The sequence below is a fragment of the Mixophyes fleayi genome, chromosome 1 (assembly GCF_038048845.1).
Source record: "Mixophyes fleayi isolate aMixFle1 chromosome 1, aMixFle1.hap1, whole genome shotgun sequence".
NCBI lineage: Eukaryota > Metazoa > Chordata > Amphibia > Anura > Limnodynastidae > Mixophyes > Mixophyes fleayi.
The window spans coordinates 112,002,744-112,015,024 of NC_134402.1; the positions used below are offsets into that span (position 1 = coordinate 112,002,744).

The following is a 12,281-nucleotide window of genomic DNA, read 5'->3' on the forward strand; positions in this document are numbered from 1 at the left end:
ATGTGGTTGGCTACCTGATGATGCCTCCCTGATGTTGTTAGGGCACAACTTACAAAATGCACACGTATTTTATATACTTCTGTCACCTATGATGAGTAGTATACAATTACCAGCACAATGCAAAGTTTGCAGGCGCTACCCACTATGATATCACACAGCACATATCACCTTGTTGTGACATCAGTTACATTATTTGGTTTTGCAGCACGACCACATGTAGACACGACAGACATGACGACCACATGTAGACACGACAGACATGCCACCCACGGCACTACTCCTCAGACACCATGGAGCAAACAGAAACAACATACACATACAGTAGTATCTAAGCGTGACAGGCAGGTTCAGCCACTGAAGCAAATAAAAAAGACTATAGCTCTTCCTGCTGCTCCCTCCCTTGTGCACACAGAACCAAAGGAAGGTCAAAAGTTGACTCTATGCCCTGTCCTCTGCCTCTCTCCCTCCCTTGCAAGCTCCACTCCTTTGCCGGAGCTTAAACTCTAGTCCTGGTTTTGCACCTGGTCCCTGGGGCCGCCTCACGGCCTCTTGCTGCTGTTTACTGATCTCTTGTCCTGATATCACTCCGCTGGCATGAAGGAGGAGGAAGCAGTGAGAGGAGGAGTGCACTTGATCATTGTGATGGTGGCAGGAGGAGCAAACACAGCAGAAGCAGCAGCATTAGCCAGCCCTGCTCTATCAGCTCCCTTCACCAGCCTCCACTGCTCTACTCTTTGCAACTGCTCTGGCTTATTGAGCTGTGTGTTCTCTCCCCCTATCAACCTCTCCCTCCTCCTCCTTTCTCCCTAAGGATTTATTACTTATGTAGAAAGATACATTCATTGTATTGGTTCTTCTGTACAATCTCTTTATTTATTTTTTGCCCTTTTTTTTTTTTTTTTTCAAATGTGCAAGAGATCCACAAAAAAAAGTACTTTGGACGCTTTGCTGCACACACAAGTAAACTTTTTTCAGCTGCTTTCTGGAAGGGGGAATCCAATAGGAAAGCAGACTGTTGTGTTAATGCTGTGACTGAGAGGAGGAGTGTGTGCATGTGTGTGTGTGTGTGTGTGTGTTGTGTATACCTAGGCATGTCTTCTAGTTCACGACTGTGGTCAGAAAGAAGTGTGTAAGTGACAGTAATGTGCAGGCACCCATTGCTTGGACCTTCTGCTCCTTTCTGGGAATTGATCAGAAACATTGGATTATAGACAGAAGAAGATAGCTGACCTGCTGATTTCCTCCCGAACTCCTGCTCTTCTTTCTTATCATATATATATATTTTTTTTTTAATCATTTTTGTATGTCTGATTTTAAGAGAGATTCCCTCGCCTCTGGTCTCTGGGGGCTGTGCTGTGCAAAGAGGTGATGCATTGACCTGGTGTACAACTCTGTGCAAGAAACACTGGGTGCTATCCATGCTGGGTCTGCACCCCAACCTTGCTCCTGATCCTGTATAAAAAAGGCTTTAACACACTGGGACAGTTTGGGGGCACTACAAACTTCTTTCCCAAAATAGTGTGCACAGGGACTGACATGGGGGATTTCGCAGCCCCCGCTGCCTCCACCAACGGCAGTAGTCTGTGCATCAGCAATGCCCTGGGCAGCAGCATCGGTGGGGCTGGCACCAGCCTTGGGGTTGGTAGTCACAGTGGTAATAATACCCCTCCCAGCGCTGCTGCCCCCAATGCTCCGAACAATAGCAGCAGCGTGAGCATTCCAAAGCACAGCACCGTGGTGGAAAGGCTCCGGCAAAGGATAGAGGGCTGCAGGAGGCACCATGTCAACTGTGAGAGCAGGTACCAGCAAGCGCAGGCAGAGCAACTGGAAATGGAGAGGAGAGACACGGTGAATCTGTATCAGAGGACACTGGAGCAAAGGGCCAAGAAGTCAGGCACCAGCCAAGGGGGAGCTTCTGCAGGATCTGCTGCTGGTGGAGCTGGAGTCAGCAAGCAGCAACATCACCACCACCATCATCATCACCACCACCAGCAGCAGCAGCACAAGCAGCATGAAGCAGAGACACCGGCCAGCGGCACAGCTGAGCAGAGGAACCACACTCTAATCATGGTAAGAGGGGGAGCTAGTGGGCACTATTGCTGCTGCTGGAGTTTCATTGCTTGGCATGAGGGGGGAAGTAGGTGGAGGGAGGGGGTTATCCCGTGTGTTTTCTGTTTTCAGAGCGGGGTTAGGGGTGGAGCTACGAGAAATGGGCAATGCCTCTAAAGTTTTGAACACTTTTAATTCAGTAGCAAGTTCAGTGAACGCTGCGAAACCTTATGGCAGCATTTGAATCTTGTTTTATTCTATTATCATTGCTTTCATGTGTTGGCTGCTGGGCAGATCTGTTCTGGTGAAATTACAAGTGAGAAGAAGGGTGATGAGTTGATGTCACATTTAGTGCAAATACACGAATATTAGTCTTATTTTAGCAAACTATGAATGTGGTATTCAGCAGTTGAAGAAAGTCTACATATAGGTGTTTTATAAGAATCTCTTTGTCTTGTTGAGGTTACATGATTGTATATATTGGGGTCCTTGACACTTTACTGATATGTACTTAGTGGCAGGAGGCAGCTTGAGTCGTGATCCCTCCGTTTTATCTCGTAAGTGGCTTAACCCCCTGAGTGCATCAGTGAGTTGCAGACTGATCATGTAACAAAGGACAGCAACATTCCAAGTCATTGTGTGGCTATGTGCTGGCTCCCATTAACCCCTACAGGGATAGTGTATTAGGGAATAGATTATCAGTCACAGACCTGCACTGGGAGATTTGCACACATTAACCCACTCTGTGCTTTATATTTTTGCATTTTCACTTTCATAAACCCAACCATAGAATCCAGATAAGATATCTGACAAGAGTCATTTATCTCTATTCATGCTTATCACTTATGATATGTCTCAGTGTTACTAGTGGTCAATACTGGACGTGTATTGCTGTTACAGCCATGCATGTTATCATTATGCCAGTAATGCTGGACGCTGGTATTTTAAGAACTAAGGAAAGTTGTTATACAGTTATAAGTCACCATATTGTGAATTAACTTTGTTTCCAGACGAGGTTGATAAATCATAGGGGGTTTTTTTTGTTTAATTAAAAAAAATCCAGCAAAATAAAGTCTTACATGTTTAGTGGTGTCAGTGTAACTCCACCTAAAGAGTTGCATTCATAAGACTTGTTGACCTTGTTAAACACACAAAGGTAAATTGTTACATAAAGTAGGTCAGCTGCACTTGTGAGAAGTTAGAAAGGTAACTCTTGGTCATTCCATATAGGAATTATTTTTATTTTCTTCAACAGATCATTAATATACTTCTTATTTTTACTTGTGGGATATGTAACATTTTTTATTTATTTTCACAAATAAGATCAGCTTGCAGCCTAGTCCATGTAAAAGGGCGTATCATTAACTGCATTGTCTGAGGAGAGGAAAGCAGCGTGATAAATGGAGACAACTGGATTTTTGTGGTTAAATACAGTCATAAGCCAGGGAGGAGCCAGGCTGGGGGTGGGGTACAAGTGTAAAGTGTACATCTCTTGCTTCAGTAATCAGGACACTGTCAGAGCGGAGGCTGCTCACTTCTGAGTGGCAAAGTGTGTGTGTCTGTGTGTGTTGTGTGGGGGAGGGTTGTTTGCACAGTAGTGGCTATTTTCCCTCACTCCCTCCACATTGACTGATGCTGTTAGACTGGTTAGATATCTTACAGGAAGCAACCCCCCCTCCCTTTATTTGGTTTATCCTGCATTAAGGCAGAATCAACCCTGCTCTTCCCTCACATAATGCTGTAAAGAGAGGAGATCATGTCTCTTCCATACCCCCAGAGAGAGGAGGGCAGAGTTTAATTCCCTTAAACACATATGCTTTATTTAGTGTTATGAAGAGAGCAGGACGCATATTACAATACAGTAGACTAGAAACTATATATTTAATTGTTTTGTAGAAGTGAACATCACATCGCTGCATTAATTGTGATTGTCTAATAAAACCTGACATAAATATTTTGTGGAATGACTATTGTGGTTATAAGTAAACTATGTGCTAATATATTATAGCATGGACTGTTTCCAGATTCTTTTTCTCACAACTAATAGGGGTCACTGTTCTTTGATTTTTTAATTAGAACATGGTTTGATTGTATAGCTGACAAAACATTTGAAATTGGGGGCTATCCATCCTGACAATATCAGGTTCTGAAAATATGTGGCTTATACCCAACTGCCACATAATAGTGTGTGTGGCGTTTGTAACCCAAGAGCTGTGTCAGTTCACACTGGTAGCTTGTTTAGCCTGGGTGTATGACAGATTTTTGTGTTGTCATTTATGGATTAACAAGCTCCAGCACATTTAACAACATTAAAAAAAAAACAGTAACAGAGAATCAACTCTTTCACTGGTGAAAAGCCAGTAAAAACTAAATATTTTCAACAGACTTAATTATTTTAATGGTGTCTATGGCCCTATAGCCACATGTGGGTATTTTTTTGTATCAGAATTGTTCATTTTGATGTGGAGAAACTTGTGGTAGCTGTAAAATATATTTGTCTAGTAGCTACATATTTTCTATGTAAATAATATGCAATTTTTTAAGAATATATTACAAAGCCCCTTGATCTTTTTGTGTTGCCTCTTGCAGTTTTCTGAAGGCTTTATAGAACAAGAATAGAGAACTGTTGATCAAAGCGTTGTCATGTAACTTAACTGGCTGTGAACGGTTAATATTTTTTTGTGTGTATGGAGCAAACCGCAGCCACACAACAACAATGGTAATATGTGCACTCTGTGTTAGCTACTGGAATTATGCCATCACTGCTGTTGCTTCCAAGCCTTTGTGTCCAGTTATCCTCTTGTCTGTTTTTCAGTTGTTGGATCATGAACACAAAGGGAGGAGTCTTGTGTGTTATCAGACACATGGTTTTTTTTCTTCTTCTTCTTTTAAACAGGAAGTTGACAAGCTCGCCGAAATTGAAAAGATCACAAGCTGTAGCCATAGTGTGTAATAGTAACAGTGCTTTGTGCAGTTCAGGGTTTTTATTCATATTAAATAAGTATTACTGTTGTATGTTACAGACATATCTACTATTCAACATATACCAGATACACAATAAGTGCTAAACTTGGATTCTCAGGGAAGCTTACAATCAATTGCAATAACTTCAATATAACCTATGTAGCTGGCAGCTTAGAATCCCTACGAATGGGCATATATTTGTAATGCTGCATACTTTTACAATGATAACTTGCATGTGTGAAAAGACAGTAAAGGTTAGAAGTGCTCTCTCCTAAGAAACTTAAATGTTGTATAAGCATTCATGGCAAATATCCCTGTGCAATACTGAAACCATCTTCCCACATTTTGTTTTTTCTGCCGATCAACCTCTGAAACACTCATCATACTTGCTGCAGGTCACCTATTAATGCATAAAGCAACCACCAAGTCATTCCAATAAACAGAATTAATATAAAGGCCATACTTGCACCACTGAGCTTGAATGGGGAAGGTCTTGGCCCCCCTTAATGCCCTTAGTCTACCACCCAAAATTCCTCCACTACAGTCCACTGCTGGATGGACATGATCAAACTGGAATGAGTTCCCTAAATTGTGTGACATTGCAGATCTCTCTTACTGCACAAAAGCCTTTTATGTTAACATACCTTGAAGCCAGTGATATCCACTACTTTCAGTGGGGTGCCACTTTCTAATTCTACTTATACCGCTTTCATACTGCCTGCCTGGCAATATCCCGGGTATATGAACCCGAGATATTGCCGGGGGACAGAGGCTCCCACAGAGAGAAATTCCCGGGTAGACCCTGTTCATACTGAGCACGGGTCTGCCCGGGTCTTCATGGCAACATCACAAGAGGAGCTCTGATTGGCTCCTCTTGTGATGTGTTTTTTTTGTTTTTTCAACTTTATAATTGTGTTTGATGAGACCTAGGCTGAAAAACCCGGTTCTCACCATTCATAGTGCAGGCGACCCGGGTCAGACCTGGAATTACCCCACCAAAAGTCCCGGGTCTAAATCCTGGGTTTTCAGACCCGGGATTTTTCACAAACACCATTCATACTGCGCCTAAACCCGGGTCGTCTGGGCTTGCCCTGGCAAAAACCCGGATTTTTCATGCAGTATGAGGTATGCACAACTAAACCAATGTATTTGAAAATATAACTACTGTAATAAATGCAGTCCCCATACATGTTTCCTTTTCTGAGTTAGGTGATAGTAAAAAAACAGTAGATTTAAAGAGAAAAGGCAAGTCAAACTTAATGAGAAAAGCAAATAGTATGTGCAGCATCTGAACATTTGTACCTGTGCATCCCATGCATTTTGCAAGATCAGCAAACAAGGTGCAGTGATCGTGCAGACACAATCCAGGAAAGTGATACTCACTAATACACATTGTGCCATACAATCATAAATAAACCAATCAGGCAATGAATCCCTGGAAATTTGTTTCTGTGAGTCACCAACTGAAGTAGGGAATATATTACTCCTTTGGGGTAAAAAGAAAACTTGTGGTCACAATAACTTTGAAATTTGCCTCTGGTGGCAACGTTCAGCAAGGTGATTAATTACTGTAATTATTTTATTTTTAAATTCCCCAAAGATGGTTGATGAATTGTTCGGTTTTTCAACAGAAGCATTTCTTCAATAATATATAAGTGACGCTATTGTACGTATACACTTCTGTAAATATTATGTTAATTGGGGAGTTCTGACTAGTGTATTTTAAAGACTAATGAACCCTACTGTAAATTGTCAAAGATATATAAGAAGCCACCTTGGATTTCAGTGACCTGTTTTAAAAGCACTTGGGCTGTGGTCTTGTGCCAGTGATGGGCAACCTGATATACGTCAAGGGCATCCGTCAAATGGGCTGCTCATTGCCAGTAATTTCAAGAATAAAGAAACCACCCAAAAACAACCTCAGCATGCCCGCATCACTCATCCCAAAATGCCCCCAAATGCCCCTTCCTTACTTGTTCCAAAGTTCCAAAACATGCCCTCAGACCCACACTAGCCACAAAATGCACCCACATGCTCTCAGACCCCCACAAGCCATCAGGTCAGTCTTAAAACACCCCCACATGCCACTCGGACCTACTCACATGGTTCTGAAGCCACATGCCCCCAATACCATTTAAGATCTCTCCACGCTCCCATCAGATCTCCTGATATGCCCATCAAACCTCCCCACATGACTCTTACATGCCCATCAGACCTCCCTGACATGCTTATACTTCCTCCGTAGTTTTCACACATTCCAAATTCACTTGTAAATTGGAACCCGCAGAGAAAGGAGGGAGAGCAGTCTGCACTCCCTCCTCTGCATGACCTCCCTGCGTTCTGCAGAGGAGGTCACATGACACAGAAGTCATCTTCTCCCAGTCATTCTCATTGTCTGCAACAAAGCCAAGAATGAGTGAGTTTGGAAGCTGCGGACCGCAGGTGATGGCTCGGCGGGCCCCAGTTGCCTACCACTGCTTTACATGATCACATTGCTCCTTATTGACTTGTACTATCCTTATAATTTATTGTCTGTGGTAACATATGCAATGTACAGTTAATTTTTAGATGTCTTGACCCATGACGTTTTGAGAATCACTGCTAATTAAACTGTATACATATATAACTTTGAGCATAGGGACTTAATTTTCACCAATGGAGTAGGTGGGTTTTTGTGCTACATTTTCAAACTTATTTGTAGTAGATGGTTTAAAACACTGCCAGGTCGCCATTTGCCCTATCAGATCAGAGACCACGATCTTGCACAGCCAAGTAATGTAGGTATGGATCTCTCCATTTCGCTGTCACTGAAGTCAATCTGTAACGGTTCCTGTGTAATATTGCCTTGGACAGATAGACTTTTCCAGCTGGTTTTTTTTTTTTTTTACGTTGTGTCAGCTGCTGGTTCATGCCAGAACAGTTGCTTAGTTTGAGAATTCTTGGAAGGAAGTACTTGTGGAAAATGTATCATTATTTGCAGATTATAGGAGAATAGATGCACATAGTATTTGATATGTCTGTCTGCTCTTATATTGCCAGAGAGCATGTTCACTTTATTTGCAGTGACACGGGTTGTGCTTTAAATCACAGAGCATGCTTTCCATTCATTGTAGTGACATGAGCATGTTTGTTGTACACAGGAAATCTTCCAGCTTCAGGCTGACTTCTCTCATATAGGAGACCTGCTGAGTGCTGGCTAACTGCATGGAGATGGGTCCAGTGTGGCACTACTTGAAAGAGGAAACCACTTTGTGTCACTTTTGCCTCTTGATATAGCAGGCTGGATAAGGTCATGTAGGTTTCACAATCAGTGAGCGGAATCTAGGTGCTGCCCCATCTAAGGGACTATGGAAGGGGTGCACCCTTTCAGGTCAGTTGACATTTCCCCCAAAAGTTAGACACCAGCATTCATATTTTTGTGAGCAATTTACTAACCAGGCATCTGTAGTATTTGTATCCATTAATATATAGTATATCATTTAATAATATTGGATATTCTTAAATAATGTTAATTGTTTTATGAGGCATTTAGTTAGGGGGGAATTCACTTCCCCCCTGAAGTACCGCCGTGTTATGGATACTACCGTTATTACGGTAATATTAACCCAGCTTTCTGCTTGCAGCTCAGGGAGCTGCGAACAAGAAGCAGACGTTAAAACTACCGTAATAATGGTAATTACACTCACTATTACCGTAATAACGATAATAGTTTTAGCGCAGTGGTATTTCGGGGGGAATTGAATTCCCCCCCATAGACTTCATAAATAGCAGATCGGCTTTCTGGCCAAAGAGGATTCTTTTTTTAAATGATATTTGTCCATGGCTTATGTCTGTATGACTTTAGTTGGTATTTTTAGCACATGAGCATCATACAGGCTGTTGTATCACATTTTACCAAACAAAGTAAGTTGTAGGCTGATGGGAGTTGGAGTAAAGGAACAGCTGGAAGTCAGGTGCTGAACATCATTGTGATAACTTTATTGTTACTGTATTATAAAACCTGATGTTGCTGAATCCCACAGCTAGTCTGTACTGAAAGGAAGTTGCAGGATATAGGATTGGATATGTCATTGTGTTGCTGTGTATGCTCTGACTACTGTCACTATGGAGGGAAATTAATTGACCGCAGGTTTTTATTTTTTACACCTAGTTAAGTCATTTTAATTTTAAAATTTACTAATATGTATGTACTAATGTGTTTTGTCATGGTATAGATGGTTGTATAGTAACATAAAAAATATAGTAAAAAAAACAACTACTGTATGTAGATATTATAAAATAGAAATCTTGTGTAATGCAATACAAATGTATGGCAATGCATTTTTTTTTTATTATCGATGACTGCGTTAAACCCTCCCCTTCACTCCCCCAAAAATTTGGAAGCACCAATGATTAACGCACAGTGGCTGGCTTACCTGTTTTAGAACTGATTTGCACAATTTTTTTTGCAGCAGTAGCTAAAAACGGTCGCGTCAGCGTGTGAAAACCTGCGCGGGTATTTTTTTTTTTTAACCTGGCGGAATAAAAAAAAAGAAAAAAAACGCGGTCAGTTGAATTCCCCCTTATATCTGGCTCTTGGACTGACTCTCATCTGACATAACCATAAAATGAATCTATGTAGTGTTGAGATAATAATGACAATGAGATTAGAACTTGCCGTTAAAGTGTATAATCAGATGGGGGACATAGAAATTATACCATGCCTGGGACCTAATAGAGTTTATAGCACAATGGGTGAACCCCTGCTGGTGTGGAGAATTTGGTGTACTTGTATGCAGGTCTGGCGGTGTCGTATCACTCCTTGGAAATGGCGCCCCCCCCCTGGCTACTGATTCTGAAGTCACTGCTAGACAAATCTGAATTTAAAGCGGCAATGTCTGGACCCCCCCAAGTGCACACTTGACATTAAAGTGCTTATTTGCTGGCTCCAGACATTCCCGCTTTAAATTTAGGTTTGTCTCTCTTAATTGACATGTAACTCAAGTGTTTGGAAACGTCAGGTGTCGCTTTTTAGGTAAGTATTACATCCCTGTCGTTGTCATACTCCTCGTCTTTTTTTTGTAGGTATGTTCATTGTCTGTGTTTTCAGAATCGTGAAAACGGCTATAACCAATGAAGTCTTGGTAGTCAAACAGTTCATAATTAGGTGAGTATTGTCAGGCCAGTATGTACAATCTCATTTGTTAACTTAATTTCTTCATATTTGTGTAGTTCAATACAGACCCACTTATCTATATGTTGCAATGAAAATAAATAGAGTTTAATATTTTGTCATAGAATAAGTATAAGGGGTTGGAAGCATATAAAATATTTAGCTGTATGTCAAGTACCCATGGGTATCTTACACTGGCCTTCATATAAAGCACACACTCGTATAATATAGTCAGTAAATGAAGTGGTTGAGTGCATGAGCTAACATGTCTGAGGCCTCAATCACTGATCTAATATCTAGCATTAAAAGAATTGACTATTCTAGATATTATCAAGTTTGTTCATACCTAGAAATCTTTAAAACATGCCTTGGAGAAAGAGCTGAGAAACTCAATTTTTTTCTGACGTGTGGAAGTAGGTTTGTAGTGCATACATGAAATGATTGTGACAGCAATTGTACCACACCGAGCAGTTTAATTTAGGCAGTGACTTATTTGCACTGTGTTATTGTGTCAGAGGTCTGCAGTGCTCAAGGGCAGCCAGCATGCCTAGAGTTCAAACTGAATTGAAATAATTTCCTGTGATTATCACATCTTGGAAAGTAAATATGAAATATTTAGCTTGTGCAGATAGCACCTGATAAATGTACCTTTATTAAAGCCTCCCTAGTTCAGAGAACACAAATTACAGTTGCGTGAGATTTATCAGTACACGGTAGAATAATTAGCTTAAGGCAGCATTAATCATATATTGTTTTTTGGTGTCAAAACTTTAGTTAAATATTTGCATCTGTAACATCCTACCCAAACTTTTGCATTCATCTGGTATTGTAGATTACTATCAGAATCATATGTCTCTGACAGGTTTCTAAAGATTTACTGTGAGCACTAACAGTCAAGTTGCTCAGGAACGTTTCATGGGTCAAAGAAGCTTTTGGTATATCTCGAAAGACCTGTCAATCCAACCTTGTTCTCTTACACATATATAGGACAAGATGAGTATAGAGGATGCGATTGGAGGATGGTGCAGTAATGAGAAGAAACTTGTTTTATTACATGGCTTAATTTTCTCCACACCATATCTAGGTTAAAGTTTTATGAGCTACCGTATTAAGATTAAGTTGTAAATTCGAACTCATCTGGAGAAGCTATTCATGCTATGGAAATCAAATCCACTGACATCAGACAGATGGTGCTTTGGTGGGAGCAAGCATCTACTCACAAGAGAGATCATATCCTTACAGTGTATCTAAGAAACTTATATAGGCAGGGATTGTGATTGGAATGTCCACAAACATGGACTAATCAATCAAATAATTTGAGGACAAGATAATGTTTTTCTATAATAGTAGTTATACCAGTTTGAAAGGTTAGTGATAGTAACTATTTACATTCCAATTAAATGGATCTAAAACTATGCTATAACACTTCCTTTTGTGGAGTTTATTTGTTTATTTTTATGCAAAGAGATTGATAAAAAATCATGAAATGTTGGAAAGTGGAGGAGCCTCACCTTCCACAACTAAAATTTGTTGTATTTCCAATGTCCGCACATGTAGCTTACGTTGAACATTTTGTTTTTTTGTTTATTTTCTAACAACAAGATGACAGTGTAACAGAGATAATATATTCAAAACAACGAATAACACACGTATCATATTAGATATTACATATAGGTTTATACCTATAGATTGTAAGCTTGCGAGCAAGGTTCTCTTATCTGTCTGTCTGTATGTATTACCCAGTATTGTCTTATTAATGTTTGTTCCCAATTGTAAAGCGCTACGGAATTTGCTGGCGCTATATAAATAAATGTTGATGATGAACAGTGCAGTTGAGAGAATGCTGGAAAGGCCGAGACTAATTGCTTTCAAAGAGCAAATGCTCCCGGTTGTTACCTAATGCTCATTTGTGAGATCCAAGCGTATTTCCTGGGTCAAAACCATGGGGGATACCACGTTTTTGAATTTTCTGTTTGGAGGTTGGAAAGGAAAGCAGGGTAGGGAGGGGGGAGGGGGGTGCAGAATACAGGTGTGATTGGGGGGAAGGGAGGGAGGAGCAGAGCTCCAAGAAAAAAAGAGGGAGGGAGTGATGACAGTAGAAACGGAAAAACATCCA

At 40.8% G+C, this 12,281-nt stretch overlaps 1 protein-coding gene across 2 annotated transcripts in view; it reads left to right on the top strand.

Moving 5' to 3' along the window:
• Positions 1–619: 619 nt before the first annotated feature.
• MAML3 (mastermind like transcriptional coactivator 3) overlaps positions 620–12,281 on the top strand; it is a 273,667-nt gene continuing 262,005 nt past the window's right edge. Inside the window, exon 1 of one of the 2 annotated variants that reach the window (XM_075199639.1) lies at positions 620–2,070. In XM_075199639.1, the coding sequence (XP_075055740.1) occupies positions 1,537–2,070 (534 nt within the window). In that variant the 5' untranslated portion in view covers positions 620–1,536. The remainder of the gene's footprint in view (positions 2,071–12,281) is intronic. The other variant, XM_075199631.1, reaches the window with a different exon arrangement.